This window comes from Cryptotermes secundus, unplaced genomic scaffold (genome assembly GCF_002891405.2).
Source record: "Cryptotermes secundus unplaced genomic scaffold, Csec_1.0 scaffold806, whole genome shotgun sequence".
Classification (NCBI taxonomy): Eukaryota; Metazoa; Arthropoda; class Insecta; order Blattodea; family Kalotermitidae; genus Cryptotermes; species Cryptotermes secundus.
Genome location: NW_019719372.1, coordinates 153,063 through 170,508, shown reverse-complemented (window position 1 = coordinate 170,508; position 17,446 = coordinate 153,063). Strand labels below are relative to the sequence as shown.

The following is a 17,446-nucleotide window of genomic DNA, read 5'->3' as shown; positions in this document are numbered from 1 at the left end:
AAGATCATCACTAAAAGTATTCTTTGGGTTTAGAGATTTTCTCTAGGCCTGTACATATATTTTGTTCGTTTATTTTATTTTTCGTTGTTGTATCTCTATTCATGTTTTTCAGTCTCAGTCTAGTACCGAGTTCAAATTGCGTGGAGGTATGCCTCAGTGTCCCACATAAATAAACAAACTCCGTGGCCTGTAGTCCGCAAGCGAACTATACCGACCGAGTGACCGCTGCTTGTCGGCGAAGTTAGTGCCAACTTTTGCGGACAGAGGGTGGTCACGTGATCAGCGCAACAGATCTCCACGGCCGTTAATCTCGGTTCTCTAGACCGGAGCCGCTATTTCCTTGAAATACTTCCTCAGTTATGCTCATGAGGCTGAGTGGACCCCGTCCCAGACCCATTACTTCTAAGAAAATCTGGTAGGCCCGGGAATTGAACCCGGGACCTCTAGGTCTGTAGACCACAGAGGTGGTCTCAGTGACCCACATATGCGTCTTAACTTAACCGTATTACTTACTTCTAATCTGTCGTTCTGAACCACTTGGTTTGTAACAAAACGCGTTGCTTTTTTCACAATAAATTTGATGAAATTTGGATGTTGTTTTAGATATGACAAATATGCACAAAAAATACTCCTTGTTCCAGGGCTTTGAACATTTGCTGGAAAACCTTGGACTTGGCAAACTGGAGTTCGAAGAAAACCACACTGTGTCGCTACACAAGGTGAACGGCTCCTTCCTGGAGGTTCATGACGCTTTGCAACTGCACCGACATAGCCATGGAGGCAGTACACGGACAAAACGCAAAGCCGAAGGTACGTAACCATCTTCAGCGTCTAAAATACTCCCAGAAGGCCTGGGGTGCTTTCATATAGTGACTCAGAACGTCACGTCATGTTTACTAGAGCCTATGCTCGGCATTCGATGGAAATGAGCATCATAACACTGGAGCCTTGCCTTCCGTAACTCTGCGTGCCGAAAGCGATAGCAGACAAGAACAGGCGTCCTGTGACGCCAGACGTCGGTACACGCTACATTCCGACAACTTGCCGGTCAGTCCCCACAATATTTCTTTCCTTGTTTCAGTGTCGTATCTCATTTCTGTTTTGTTTAAAATAAATGAATCTAATGGTGATCCATCGACGCAAACTGTGAAGATACATCCATTTTGGGATAACTGAAAGGCAAATGTCCGAATAGTGCCTCAAAAGAGGCCACAACCTTTTCCTTCTACGTCGTATCAAATTCTTCATTCACTGATTATCCTGTCACATGACGCTACACAGTCTAAGCCACTGATAACATCGTTAATTAAGCCACAAAACAAGAACCGGAATCATAAGACATTTCCCTGTCGTTAGATTCGAAGAAAAATGCCAAAATTTGGTTAACTGGTTGACTGGTTAGTCGCCAGCGAGTAGTGTGCATGAGAGAGGGAGTTATATGGTGTTCACTGATCTCTGTGTGTAGTACAACAAATTCCTGAATTTGTTCGAGCTAATGCCTCAAAATATGCGAGAGACTTGTTCACAAACTAATCTGTATGAACTGAAATTATAATAAAATTGAAGATGATTTTCAAAATATCTTTCTCGAAGCGAAGCTAAAATGTCCAAAAACGTTAAAGTTCACACTCTCGGACCAGTACCTCGGGCAACACGACAACCTGTATTCCAAATTATGACAAAAATCTTTCATATTGACAACAGCAACATTCAACATTACAGACAGTTAGTTAAAATGTATTTTCGAAATTAGAACAATTAAACAGATAATATAGAATTGTCTCCATATTCCGAACACTGAAATTGTAAAGCAGAAGGAAATATTTGGTTCAGTGGTCATTTAGCAACTCAGATAATGGCATAATTAGAACAATTGCAACCTAGTGCTTTATATCGCAAAATATAATTGCTGGAAGAATTTAACTCTTATTGGTATGGAGGAAAAGGATCTGATGGGATAAGTGTTGTTGGTGGTCTATGGGTAAGACTCTGGCCTAGTGTGGAAGACTTCAGGGGTTCGGAACCAACGGAAATTTACCAGAAGTGGGCGCAGTACAAGGGACTTAGTCCCACTCCACTAAGCAATAATATGATGGGATAGGCCTACAAGCGGTAATACGCATTATGCTCCCGGAACACCATTGCTTTCTTTGCCATTAACATAGCATAGAGTAGTCGAAATTCCAAAGAATGAATGACACTGAATTAAAGAAATCAAATTTTCTCGTGTAATGAAAAGAAAATATTGGGAATGTGGATTCCAGTCACATCCAGAAACTCTATAGAAATATCATATCTGTGGGTGTTCTGCAAAAGGTCCGCGGTAGGACATAGGAAACTGACAAGGAAATTATTTCTACATACTCTGTACTGGATATGTTTAGAGCTACATTATGATCACTCAAACAGGCTCTTCCCTTTACACCCATTCGTGTTAATTTAAGAGCTAAAATATACACATTATTCTAAAGGAACTTTCCTACGCTTCTAATAAATTTCACATAGAACTAACTAATTTCATGGCACTGAGCTGTTCATGAAAAGCCGCCAATTTTGCAGCTACTGAAGAACTTCCCAAAATTTTATGAAACTCGAAGGTTCATTATCGTGTTCAACAGAGCCCCTCCCCCCCCCACTGGTCCCTATTCTGAACCAGATTAATCCAGTCCACACCACTCCATCCTATTTCTCTAAGATCCATTTTAATATTATCCACCCACCTACCTCTTTATCCTCTTAGTGGTCTCTTTCCTTCTGGCTACCCCACAATATCCTATATCCATTCCTCTTCTCCACCATGAGTACTACATGATCTGTCCATCACACCTTCCTTTACTTGATCATTTTAATTAAACTTAGCAAAGGTAATCGAAAAAGTTGTATGGGATTTCAAAATGTCGTATATTATAATACGGTATAAAATTCGGGTATTTTTTTTAAATATTTTTAGAAGCTCTCAGGACATGCCATATCTTAATAGGTCTTGAAATTGGCACTACTAGTAACTCTACACGCACCTCCAAGCGGTATAGGCCAGATATAGTGAAGCACGTGTGGCTCGATTCTCTGTTGCATGAGGTCCAAGTCACGAATTGTTACAGCACTTCGCCTACTTCACAAATGCAGAAATGGTGTTAGATCGGGACCTCTTGCAAGCCATGTTATTCTTCCACAGATTCTGGAATCTAGTATCCAGAGTAAGGCAAACCTGTAGACTGAATTGAGGTGAGCAGCCGTCTCGTTGGAGAACAACACTAGTTGCATGTTCTCGTTCAGTCTCATCAAGTTGGAGAAAAGCAAACTGTTCTAACAGATCTAGGTAAATGTCCCTACTAACGGTTTTTACCACAAATAAAGTAAGGTCTTGCCACACGGTAATGCGGTATTCCACACAACAAATTGACTTTTTGGGAATCAAGTATGTATTCAAAAATATATTCTGATTCCCAGGTTCTACGGTTGTAACGACTGACATAGACACTGATGTTAAAGGTAACTTCGTGTGTAAACATTACCCATTGTAAAATGCCTTCACTTCCATCAATTTCACTCAACGTGAAATAAGCAAATGCGACAGGTTTTGGGTGGTCAGTAACTTTAATTTCACTTTAATTTCGAGTTAAATTTTATACGCGTATAATCTGAGACGCTTTTACAGCCAATTCTGGAACGTGGTCACGGGGGAACGGCAACAATTGACTTGAATTCGGCATATCACAATATGCATTGAGTTTTCTGCCGGACGGACGCCATCACATTGAGTGACGTGCGAAACACCTAATGTGAATACCAACGCGCAACTTAGTCTATAGTGCTGCCACGCTCTGTGGCTGCGTGACTAATAATAGCAGGCTTTGGACCTCAATGAATGGATTTATTCATCACTCCTTTACCATCACTCGTAATCACAAGTGATTCACAATAAATCTTCAGCCTAATTCTGTTCCGATCTGATCTCCCTCTATTGTGATCTGAATTACGACTTACTTGACCTTGAACTAAGATTGACTTTACTCAGAGTCAGCGTTACTTTACAACTGGCGGTTTACCGCCAATCAGTTTGTTTTGGCTACAAGACCCTTGAGACCCAAAACTAGCAATTTTCTTCTCAGCTGAACACTTGAGGTCTTAATCCTTATGTAACATCCTCCTTGAGGAGAGAATAGGCCTGTGGTTTACGATTGCTGCTGGTCCTCGCCAGTGCAGTCATTCCCAGGTATGAGTCCCGCGGAATTCATGACCACATTTTACTGTCTCAGATTCGAGACTCCTCCAACCTGGAGGGCCAAGTCCGCGTATTTATACCCCCAAGGAAGAGGGTGGCCCGGTTATAACCCCAGGCAGTCACCTCCTACGACTCGCAGGGCTACGGTGGAGGTATTCGACTCCGCCTCCACGCGGGAATGACTTCATGCTGATCTGAATGGCCTCTTATATAGCGTATCAGTATCCACGGAAACGCCGTTTGATCTCACAGCGACGTGTTGGTTTCCGAGAATTTATCTCAATAGGGACGTCTGTAAATTATTATCCCATGAAACGTCTTCCGTACAGAGTTGGTTTCCAAGAGTCCATGTCTACGGCAACGAGCTAGCCACTCGTTCCCTACCAAGGGGTCTACATGTCACAACACGCATCAACAATCATTGTGATACTAGCGCTGCTCGGGAGAGGTGGTTGTACAGCCCGGAGATTTTCAAAGTCATGGTCACATGTCTCAAATCTACCGATATATTAAACAGCGAAATATTGGATTTGTCTGTATTTAAATACAGTGAGCTTGTATATTATCTTATAACTTGTACCCCTGAGAGCCCTTTTAGGGTTCCGGAGGTTTACGTCTCATAGGCTATAATATGACTTTTAAAAATTTCAAATTAAATTTAAAATAATTAACCCGTTAATGTTATCGAACCGAAATACTCCTATTCTGCAAAGTCCCATTTTTTTATTTTTCCATGTCCCTAATATATCAATTTTAAGTTGCGTTAATTAAAAAGGAAATTACCACAAAACCATGCCAAATCTACAGCTCCATAACTCAAATTATTGTTGCATGACAAAAACAAAAACAGAAGCATCCAGATATGGGGACAAGTGCAGGAAGCTGCGGTTCTGAACCGAGGCTATGTGAAGCCTCATGAAGGGAGCATGAGATATGCTTTGCCAAACACAATTAAAAAAAACTGAGAATTACGTTTTATGCTCATGGAATGAATACATTTTGTGAGATTTGAGGTTCTCGCCGTAGTAAATATCAAATTTGCGATCGTTTGAGACGTGACGCCGTGTAGGTTCGTATCTATGTATCAAATTATGCGTCGTCATAACCCAGAGTAAATTAAATGAGATTAACTTAAGAAGTAGAATCTGAGGTTCTCACAGTGGTCGTTATGAAGAATTCTATCCTCTGTGATGTAACCTTCAAGGCAGAGCCCTGCTTGCTACCTGCTTCAAGCTTTTTTTTTTTTGGCTTATGCTACGACTTTGAAAATGGAGGCAAAATGTTCCTCCGAAACGTCGGTTAGCTTTCAACGGAATAGACGGGACCCAGAAGACAGAAATCTTCAGATTTACTTAGTATTAATTGCCAGCCCAATCAATAAAACTTATTAAATATTTCAATGACAAGGTGGGCACTGCCATTTCATTCAAATATCTCGCTATTCTTACAGCATGTTTCGGCCTTACATGATCAATATTCTAAATACAGTCTGCTTAAAATAAAAAAGTATATAACGCATTATATTTGTAATAAAAGTACTTGTAATTTGCTTAAAATAAAAAGTATATATTTTTTTCCTTGGCACTACAGCCCCAGTGGGCCTAGGCCTACCTCCATGAACTTCTCCGTTCACTTCAGTTTTTCTAGATCTTAGACATACGGTAGGACTCCTTGGGCGGGTGATCAGCTCGTCGCAAGGCCTCTACCTGTACACAAACACAGAAAAACGCACACAAACAAATTAAACATCCATGTCCTGAGTGGGATTCGAACCCACGATCCCGGCTTCCGAGCGAGCGAAGACAGTGCACTCCTTAGACCGCTCGGCTACCGTGACCGGCAAAAACATATATATCGCATTATATTTGTAATACAAGTACTTGTAATTTCGTTAAAATAAAAAGTAGTTAGTTAGTTATTGGAGAGGGTGGGTTTCCCCATGCACTTAGACCTGTATTGGTCCATTGTGCTTCCCTCTATGATTTCTACCAGTCTCTATATCCTACCGGTACTGGTGCTTACCATCAGTCCCGCCCAGCCGGCGAGACCGGCTCTACTAGCTGAGAGGTATCTATAATGCTTACCCCATCTACCAGAGGTATTAGAGACTGCTGTTGGGCGGGAAACTTCCGTAATTTGGCTCAGTGACCTCCTTTGGAGATATGAGGTTCTTTTACGTGCCGTAAAGCTACGACACGGGACCCACGGCTTAAAGTCCCTCCAGGAGGACTTGTTCCCTGAATTTTTCCGTCCTTAAAAATTCGACGACCTCCGCCGGGTATTTGAACCCGCGTACTGCGAGTCATGAGGTGGGAACGTTACCTCTAGACTACGGAGGCCGCTAAATAAAAAGTATATATCGCATTATACTTGTGATACAAGTACTTGTAATTTGAGACATAATCTAATTCGCCATTCAGGAGCCTGACTCTTGAGCCCAAGGAACTTGCGTGAGGAAAAGGCTCAGAAATACTGACGCTCAGAGCTGAACCACACGACAGACAGTTTCTGCCCTTATGGAAAAACAAACACAATTTCTCTAAATGCCTAATTATTTTTCTTTTTCACAGAATTTGAAGAACTGGTCACATCTTACTCAGAGCCACTACCCGTAGCGGCGCCTTGGAGCAACAAGTGTCTCTCCACACAAGATATTCTGGAAACTTTTGGGCTTGAGCCACACCACAGCCTTGTCATCTCTCCCAGTGTATTTCTGAATCTGTGTCCTGCTATTGTGTACGAGCTGGACCAACGCTTGTGCCACAATAAAACTGAGGAGCAACATTTAACCAGTTCAACAAGACCACAACACTCAGGTTTGTTCATGCTACAGTAAAACTGATGAGTAAAGTGTAATCAGTTCAACAGTATTTTTCTTATTGCTAGTGGGGTGGGACTAAAGTCCCTTGTACTGCGGCCACTTCTGGCCTATTATACCAGCCCCAGATGATAGGTGAGGGTGATTGTGGAGCAATTGGTGGAATGAAGATTGGCAGGGGAAACCGAAGTACTCGGAGAAAACCTGCCCCAGCGACACTTTGTCCACCACAAATCCCACTAGACGAGACCCGGGATCGAACCCGGGCCGCCGCGGTGGGAAGCCAGCGACTAACCGCTTGAGCTATGGCGCGGCCCTTATTTCAACAGTAATACAAGATGTTTCGGAATCCGGAATCCCCTTCCTTCCTCAGGTGTAGAATAAGGAAACGGTGCTGATTCACTGGGTCAGTTAGAAAGAGCCATCTGCTTACTTGTTTTTCTGATTAACTTACTCTCGATCCTGAAGATGGAGACAGTACATTCTTCCCAAACAACAGCAAACATCTACCAGACTACAAAGCATCATGTTCTGGAAGCTAGTACTCTTCAAAATAAAGAATATAATTCTCATAATTTCAACAGTGATATGTCTTGAATAATGTGAGGAAAAACATATCTAAACTGTTTGCATTTTGCAGTGATTTTGCTTGAGGTCATCTGCTTTACACTATGTATAAGGGAACGCAAAGTTGGCATTAATGAATTCAGAATCTACGGCCATTGACAGAGTGAAATCTCCAAAATTTTACATCACGTATGAATTTCCTCACTCGTTAAGTTTTAAATCAGAAGTTTAATTGTTATGGTAAAGTATAAAAATCTGCCAATATTTTTGGTTAAAAGTTTCAATATCAACTCACTTGCGTAATTATCATACTGTGAGAATTTTCTACAAGCAGTCTGATTAAAATATCTTATTTCAAACTTAAAATTTAAATTTTAATCTCTGATGTTATAAAGAGTATGAAATTCATAATTTTAGAACATATATGCACGAAATAAAATATTGTGCACATCAAAATTATGATCAGAAAATATATTCCGGTTTCAATCAGACTATGCAGTAAATAGGCCATTCAACTGTATTAAGTGCATGAGGACAAATACGGCTTTCACTCTCATAAATCACTTTTCAGAAATAAACACGCGGAAGTCAGATAAGGCGGCTTTGTGAGCAGTCCGTTTTAAAGATGCATATTGCACAGCTAATGCATTTGAGCGTGTACTGATAATGGTGTAACTGTTTACATATTAAACGCTTGTTCAAACAAGAAAGTACGTCTTGAAGAATCTGTCTTTTCTCAGCAGTTCAATAAACACGTTTCAGCTTGGCTGTACGCAACACTCAGTGTGCTGACCATCAGTCTCATTGGCCTTCTCGGAGTGGCTATGGTCCCACTGGTGCAGAAAACCTGCTATCAACAGTTACTCCATTTCCTCGTAGCGCTGGCTGTTGGCTGTATGTCCGGAGATGCCTTGCTGCACTTGCTGCCTCATGTGAGTTTGGTGTAAAGGCGGAAAGCAAACCGTATTGCATGGTGAAATCATGACGCAGGTCGGAACTTGCAAGTAAAATATTTTGGGGTCTGAATTTCCCCGTGGAAAGAGGGACGGACACACAAACTAACCAGTATCTATTCACATATTCTGATAGTTCAGATATCTTCTGCCTCTTAAGTTTATAGCTGACGGTCAGTGCTATGAAAGGTAAAGGTAAAGGTAAAGCTATCCCTTTAACAGGCCGTGGAGGCCCATAGCGTTGTAAGACGTCGAGGCTCCCACATTTTCTCCAGACAATTGGCTCGAAGATGGCGCTGAGGTTGTCAGCATTATGCGCCGGCTGCCCTTTACCTCCGCGAAGATTCCTGGCACTCATTTCTGTTTGAGATTGAGTCGAACACAGGGTCATAGTGCGCCTGAAAAGATTAGGTAAATTTGAAAATCCAATGATCTCATCGGGTATCGAACCGGCGGTCTACCAGCTTGCAGCATAGTGTCACGACTAGTTACGTTACCGCATTCCCCATCATAGTCAGTGCTATAATCCTAAATTTCTGCTCTTTATGCGGACATTTTCTTCAAAAACATTTATGACTCTGATAAACTGGAGCATTTTCTTTTCGAGAAAGTGAGCGATACCACATGTAATTATAAAGTAAAGTTGCTCTTGTGCTAAATTACCTCGTAATTAAGCACTATGCCAGGAAGACATGTGGGGGAGTGGAGGTATAGCTCCACTATTCTTGAACTCTGCACTATGTGGTGAGAGGTCAGCTTCACGTACCGGCCACTTTATCCTCAAGGAAATCCCCTCCCCCCAATACCCACTGGATACGAGGAGTTTTGAATAATGTTATTGAATGGAGGGGGGACTCCGTGATAAAATTGAGCAAAAAATGCTATGATAGCAGAATTAAGGCGGCATTCCTTCCAGATCTCTAAGACAGTAACAGAGAAAATAGCTGCAGAGTGGAAGCTGCAGGAATTTTAGTGCCAATAACCTCAGGATTCATAAGTAAAATGTATCCTCAGACACAGAGTGATTCTAAATTATTGTCGGGATTTATATTTACAGTTCACGGAAATTCCGACAATTAGAATAACCTTGTACGAATATTTCCCACTAGTTCACATACCCAAAACTCACTTTCCTAAAATAAAATTTTATGTTATCCTTCTGTATCTTTTTTGGAATTCCATATTTTCGGCACTACATATTTGATGGAATAGATACTGGTGGCTCTTTCCCCGGGGGTAAAGCGGCAGGGGAGTGAAGCTGACCACTCACATCCACTTAGTGCCGACGTCAAGAAAGGTGGGGCTATGCCTCCACTTCCCCATACAGACAATCTATCTTTTTTACGTATTTTATACCATTTCTTTTTTCCCCATTCAAGATCACGTCCTAAATAATTTCATAGAGCTGAGCCCTTCTTGAGAGTTCGCCAATTCTGCAACTACTCAAGAACTTCTCAGCAATTTATGGAACCTAAAGGCTCATACCCGTGTTCATAAGAGCCCTCCACTTTTTCCTATCCTGAGTCACATCGATCCAATCCGTACCACCCCATTCTATCCCTATATGATCAATTTTAGCATTGGTCATCCACCTACGCCTTGGTTTTCCTAGTGGTCTCTTTCCTTCTGGATTTCCCACCAATATCCTATATGCATTCCTCTTCTCCCCCATTCGTGCTACATGCCCTGCCCATCTCATCCTCCTTGACTTGATCATTCTAATTATACTTGGCGAAGAGTATGAAGTTATGAAGCTCCTCATTATGCAGTTTTCTCCAACCTCCTGTTACTTCATCCCTCTTCGGTCCAAATATTGTCCTCAACACCCGGTTCACGTCCTAACCTCTATAATAAGTCCAAAATCTGTATACCAGAACCGTGTGAAGCACGAAGCTTTGTTTATGTGCAACAAGCAGACGTGACAGTTCCTCGACCGGTATGGTTACCTCACAGTATCACAATTAAACGCAGCTTCAGCTCTGAAAGCAGGAACAGCTGACTGACAGAAACTCAGTTTTAGTCGTCAGATTAAACATGGACCGAGACTGAAAATTGGAATCACACCCAAATACTCTACGGCAATGATTACACATCGCTTGATACAGTACGAATTGAGGAGCTATTTCAAGAAAATAGCGGCTCCGGTCTAGAAACCCGAAATTAAAGGCTTTGGGGAGCCGTTGCGCTGATCACGTGACACCCTTTATCCGCAAAAGTTGGCATTAAACTTAGCCCACAAGCGGCGGTCGCTCGGTCGGTATAGTTCGCTTGCGGACTAAAATCACGGAGTTTTTGTTTTTAAATGCAGTACGTACTGGCAAGAGTAGGAAGTTAATTTCATTACATGTCTGAGGTATTCTCCACTAGGTCCGGGGTAGACACATGTTACAAAACAGGACACTTCGAAGGGATAGAGGGCTCTGTCTGAATTACACAGTTACAACCCTTCACAATGAGAACCTCACACCCAGCTTAACCGTTCGACATTTCTGTTTGCAGGCTCTGACGTCACGCGCTGCTGGGAACAGCCACGACCACATCACACCAGTACTGCGGGCAATGGTCACCTTCATCGCAATTGTTCTCTTTTTCCTGCTGGAAGCTCTTCTCCATTACATGAACTCCAAGGTCAGTATTATCACGAGGACCTCTCCTGTAACAGGGTTTTGACTATCCCGAACAAAAGGAATATCTTATTTGTGTGCTGTTATTGGAGTGTAACAAGTTCTGGATGATGGTATAAGCACTGGATGCTCCCTGCGTTGGTGCTGTCGCTATGTTGTAGCGGTTCGGTCTAGACTACTATGAATAACCTGACATATATTACATACGGAATAATGAGCATAAGCTCTGTAAGACGTCACTAAGGTCATGAGTACACGACCTGCCCCATGTGAGAAGATCCCGATACGCGGGCGCCCCACGCTACAGTCGCTTCTACCGGCATAAAACCAAGTCAACACGTAGGGGTCGCGGAGTTTTACTACAAAAACGCAATTTTAACTTTCTTAATCTTTTACCTCCTCTGTGGTCTAGAGTTCAGCGTTCCTGGCTACAGATCCAGAGGTCCTGGTTCGATTCCCGGCGCTACCAGATTATTTTTTCTGAGAAGTAGTGGGTCTGGAACGGGGTCCACTCAGCCTCGTGATGATAATTGAGGAGATATTTCGAGGAAATAGCGGCTCCGGTCTAGAAAACCGAAATTAACGGCCGTGGGGATTTGTTGCGCTGACCACGCGACACCCTCTATCCGCAAAAGTTGGCACTGAATTTCGCCGACAAGCAGCGGTCGCTCGATCGGTATAGTTCGCTTGCGGACTAAAATCGCGGATTTTTTTTTGTCTTAATCTTTAGTTTCTAATTTTAATCTTTATATCTTTAATTTTAAAATTTATTATCTAACAATTTTCAGTTTTAAAATTTTGACCAAGGCTCAACATATGAATTTATGCATTTCAATAATTTCAAGACGCAATAAGGATCCTTATTTGAAGAATTAGATGATAATTAATTGCAATTCAACAGCTGAAACTGGAGCATTGTACCCCTGATGATGATCCAGTGTACGGGCCGAAACATGTTGCGTCTGTAAAAGCATAATAAAAGCAAATGTTGATACAGCAGTGTTTTCTTTGTTTTTTAAACACAGAATATTGTCGTGTAAACGGCATACCTTATATACTTTTGTATACCTTATTCATAGCACACAACAGGATGCACACTATTAAGACGGATTAATAACTTTAATTCAAGCGACAAATACCAGCCCTCTCACAGTCTGTTGACAAAAATTTGCGGAATTAAATTATCTGCCCGAGCGGTCTAAGGCATGCACTGTCTTCGTTCCCTCCGAAGCCGGGATCGTGGGTTCGAATCCCACTCAGGGCATGGATGTTTGTGTGCGTTTTTTCTGTGTTTGTGTACAGATAGAGGCCTTGCGACGAGCTGATCACCCGCCCAAGACATCCTACCGTATGTTTTAGATCTAGTAAAATCGAAGTGAAACGGAGAGATTCATGGTGGGAGGCCTAGGCCCAAATGAGGGCTGTAGCGCCAATGAAAAAAAAATTGTTTCCTGACTCCTAATTCTGTGGGTTTCTCATACGTTCAATACCACTGTTGAACTCACCCACCCCGGCCTCTACGGCGGTTCCCGATGGCTGCAGAAAGGAAGGCCTCATCCTCCCCAAATCAGTTTTACAGACTCTGTTGCCGGGCTTCAGTACAAAATGTAAACACTAACTGGGTCTTACAGCAGAAGTTTTCGTTTAACTTGTTTATTTTTTTTTTCAATTGATACCCAGGCTATTAGTGTGCCGATCTCTGAGGCCTGGCGCCATCTCCTGATCTTACTTACGTCACTGGTGTTGAAAACTGCGTGCGTTACGACACGTTATCACACTCTGAGTTACAGAGGGCGATAACTGATAATTTTTAATGTTTATCACAAAGTAGTCTGTAATAAATAATTACGAGTACATGGAGCAGAGTCCTTGAGAAGCTAATAGTTGATAAGATAATCAATTAATTTCATGCGTTTCATGCACCTGAAAGTTCATTATATTGTTCACAAAAGCCCACCATTGGTCCGTAATCTTAATTAAATATAATCGTATACTTATACGTCCTATTTTTTAGAGTGTATAACGTCTAGCCTATGGGTTCGGTGACCGGGAGATCGAGGTTCGATTCCCGGACGGAGCAAAGATATCTCTCTTCTGCATAACGTCCAGACGGGCCGTAGAGCCTACCCAGAAACTTATACATACAATGGGTACCAGGGGCTGTTTAGCAAGGCGTAAAGTCGCAGGGACGTTGAAGCTGACCATGCACCTCCGTCTAGTGCCCAGCTCAAGAATGGTGGAGCTATACCTCCACTCCCCCAATAGTCCTCGTGACATCATGCTTCATAAATTATGCTCTGGAATAAATTTGCGTTTAATTTAGTCATTTAAGAACCATTTTAATATTATCTTCCTATCTCTACCTATGTCTAGCAACATATCTTTTTCCTTCGGTATTTCCAAACAATCAGATACTTAATATTAATATATTTAGCGCAGTCTGGTGGAAAGTTTAATAATGAAATTCGGGAAGTTAGAAAACTTTTATTTCCTTTTAGACCTCAGAGGCACGGCATGGCGAAGATAATTACAGACTTTGCTATATAAAATAATTGTTGCAAGAATGACCAACACGTAACTAGCGTCAGAGGGCATAAACATTTCTGAAAGTTTTCTTCATCCCTCACTCGACTCTACGTATATTTATTGAAATGTCATCCTTTTGTTGACACTTAATTAACGATACTCATACCACGGAATTGAGCCATTATTGAGAAGCTGACAATTGTGCAGCTACTTCAGAATTTCCCAATTTTTTTTTTTTTGGAACCCGAAGGTTCGTTAACGTGTTCACAAGAGCCCTCCACTGGTCAGATCCTGTGCCAGATCTATCCAGTCCACACCACCCCACCCTATACCATCCAGCTTACTAGTACCCTCATACCTACGTCTAGGACTTCCTAGTGGTTTCTTTCCTTTTGGCTTTCCCACCAAAATGCTACATATGATAAAGTTACTATGTGACATGGAGCCGCGCCATAGCTCAAGCGATTAGTTGCTGGCTTCCCAGCGCGGCGGCCCGGGTTCGATCCCGGGTCTGGTCAAGTGGGTTTTGTGGTGGACAAAATGGTGCTGGGGCGAGTTTTCTCCGAGTACTTCGGTTTCCCTTTCCAATCTTCATTCGACCAAATTCTTCATCATCATAATCACCCAGGGCAGGCTACAATAGGCCAATCAGTGGCCGCCGTGCCGAGTGGATCCAATTGAAATCCACTCCCCACTAAGCGAAATAAAAAAATATATTTTTTTTACAATGCGACATAAGCATATATTCTATTCCTGACAAAGAGACAAGGACATAAAGTATTGCCTGTGCATACTTCATGAGAAAAGGTAGTAAACCTAACGTCAAATCATGAAGGCTTACCAAATACTGAACTATTTTTCAAGCTGATATAGATGAGCACCAAACAGGCTATATTGTTAAAACTGACTAGGCACAAAAGGCAGCTGTGTAAATTCAATGAACATATAGATTCCAAATATTTAAAAATCTGTATGGAATATGTCACGGTAATGAACCTCTGGGTTCCATAAAATGTTGGGAAGGTCTTGAGTAGCTGCACAACGGGCGATTTCTCAAGAAGGGCTCAGCTCCATGGAGTCACTTTGGTATGCAAAATGTTGTACTAATGGTCATCGCTTCTCATTCAACAGTCCACACAGAATCAAAAAGTTGACCTTGGAGCACAGTCCGACCCAAAGGAACAGACCCATCTGAATGAAAACGAAGGTATGTAACAGGAATTACCTTACACTGAGAGAAAATATACTGAATAAATGCCGCAATACCAATACTTGGAACATTAAAAAAGGAGCAATATGCAACAACTGATAGCTCAGGGTACAATATATGAAATTACTATACGGCACAGAACCAAGAAGCTAAACATGGAAAATAAGGGAATAATATTATGTAAGATTTGAAGTTTTCACGGCGGTGAAGACTATGAAGAATGCCATCTTTGGGATGTGGCGCGTGTGAATCTTGTATAAACCGACGTTTCAGAGGAACGTATCGCCTCCATCTTCAGGGTATAAAAAAAAAGAAAAATCCGCGAGCGAGGAACCAGCGTGAGCAGGTGGCTGCAGACAGAGTCACCAGTCGAAAACAGGAAGGGAGGGAGAGTGGGCTATATAGGAAATCAATAGAGAGGAGAGGGGAAAGGTATGTGGAGATGGGCCAGCAGGTAGCAGAGCAGAGATGGAATAGGATCGTGTGTGTGTGTGTGTGTGGGGGGTGGAAGGCAGGGTTACCGGGACAGCATTGACCCAATAGCCTTGGGGTAAGCTGCCGAAGGTGCATACAGGGTTTGTCCGGAAAGTAAGGCAGTTTGTTTTTCCCCGCCGCTCCTCCTGGTCGCAAGGCGTTCGAACCGGTTGCGAAAAGGGGGGGGGAGGACTCTTAGCTTCACAACGCTTCCAAGCTCAGTCTGCTCTGAGCTCTGGGAGCGTCAGGATCGCTGTTTCCGTGAACCTCCTGTTAGTGCCTGCGTCACGACGAGCAATGGAGAAAACTATCGAACAACGTTACGCGATCAAGTTCTGTGCTAAACTGAACAAAAGCCTCGCCGACACCCACCAAATGATTCAGGAAGCCTACGGGGACTCTGCTCTCTCCTATTCTCAAGTCTCCAGGTGGTTGAAGTTGTTTAAAAATGGCCAGGAAGAGTTGGAGGATGACCCCCGCTCTGGACGGCCGTCAACCAGCAAAAGTGACAAAAATGTGTCTCATGTTCCTGATCTTTTAAATACCGATTGTCGAACGAGTGTTCGCATGATAGCAGAGACTCTCAGTATTCCGAAAACCATTGTGCACGGCATCGTTACCGACAATTTGCACATGTGGAAAGTGTGCGCCAAGTTGGTCCCTAAATTGTTGACTAACGACCACAAGAACAACCGAGTGACGATCGCGAGTGATCGCAGACTTCTTTTTGTTCCCGAGGAAAATGACAGCCCTGAAAGGAACTCGTTTTGGAACCACTGAAGCGATCCAAACCGCCGTGACAACTCTAAACGAGGTCCCCGTAAACACCTTCCAGGATGCGTACCGTGCATGGAAAAGTCGCTGGCAAAAGTGTGTGGATGCCCAAGAGAAGTACTTTGAAGAATTTTAAACGTTTGTAACGATATCTTGAATAAATTTTTTTTACGAACTTAATTGCATTACTTTCCGGCAAACCTTGGAGACCTGGGTAGCCTTATGGATCGGGCATCATGTTTCGGAGGTTTCTTGAGACGAAGCTTCCATGACTTGCTGAGATAAAAACCCCACCTCTCTGTTTATATTGTTGGGATGGAGCTTAATCTCAACGGCCTCCCTAACGTTGCGATAATATTAATTATACACACACTAACAACGTTATATACAACCTCTTTATTAAAACCGTCACAACACAACTATATCAATGTCAGTGCCTAGTTTGGCTCTGCTACATGTTTCGACTATTAATAGCCATCATCAGGCAAATACATGGCTAACATATATGCACCACTGAACTGCAGTATTAATAAAATTGGATACAATAATATTAATATATTAAAATACTTGACATAAAAATACAATAGATTGGATATATAGAAAACAAAAGTTATAGTATATAACAAAAATAAAATTCTTCGATTGATGCTTTACATCATCGAGTCAGTCGTTGGTTTCTGAGATATTTGATGTGTTCCCACGGACAAATTGGAGTATTCTATATTTTTGCCTCATCTTACCAAGTATTGTCCGTTCTGTAGGGAATGTAAACAACGATGTCAAGTATCTTAATATATTAATATCATTGTATCCAATTTTATTAATACTGCAGTTCAGTGGTACATATATGTTAGCCATGTATTTGCCTGATGATGGCTATTAATAGTCGAAACATGCAGCAGAGCCAAACTAGGCACTGACATTGATATAGTTGTGTTGTGATGGTTTTAATAAAGAAGCTGTATATTATTATAACACAACAGGATGCATGAAATGAAAACCATTATATACACCTCATGCTTATACAGGTAATTTCTTCCACACTACCTTCTGTCAGATAAACTCTTAATTAATCAGGGATAAAATAATAAATTCACTACAAAATTCATATGTATTATTATTATTATTACACTTCGCAAAAAACGTCTGTTTTAACTGAAAGGTGAATGGATTCTCTTAACTCCCATCTTTGTGTGTAATCAACATTCCATCAGCCATATAGTTTTTTACACTGCTTTGAAGAATGAATTGTTGAATTACGTACAGGAATTTCAA

General features: G+C 41.9%; 1 protein-coding gene across 3 annotated transcripts in view; it reads left to right on the top strand.

Annotated features, from left to right (window-relative positions):
- Positions 1–17,446, top strand: part of LOC111865281 (zinc transporter ZIP10) — a 32,014-nt gene that overhangs the window by 5,071 nt on the left and 9,497 nt on the right. For all 3 annotated transcript variants that reach the window (XM_023853189.2, XM_023853183.2, XM_023853197.2), the window contains exons 2-6: positions 642–810; positions 6,796–7,041; positions 8,373–8,542; positions 11,063–11,191; positions 14,845–14,920. In XM_023853189.2, the coding sequence (XP_023708957.1) occupies positions 642–810; positions 6,796–7,041; positions 8,373–8,542; positions 11,063–11,191; positions 14,845–14,920 (790 nt within the window). The remainder of the gene's footprint in view (positions 1–641; positions 811–6,795; positions 7,042–8,372; positions 8,543–11,062; positions 11,192–14,844; positions 14,921–17,446) is intronic.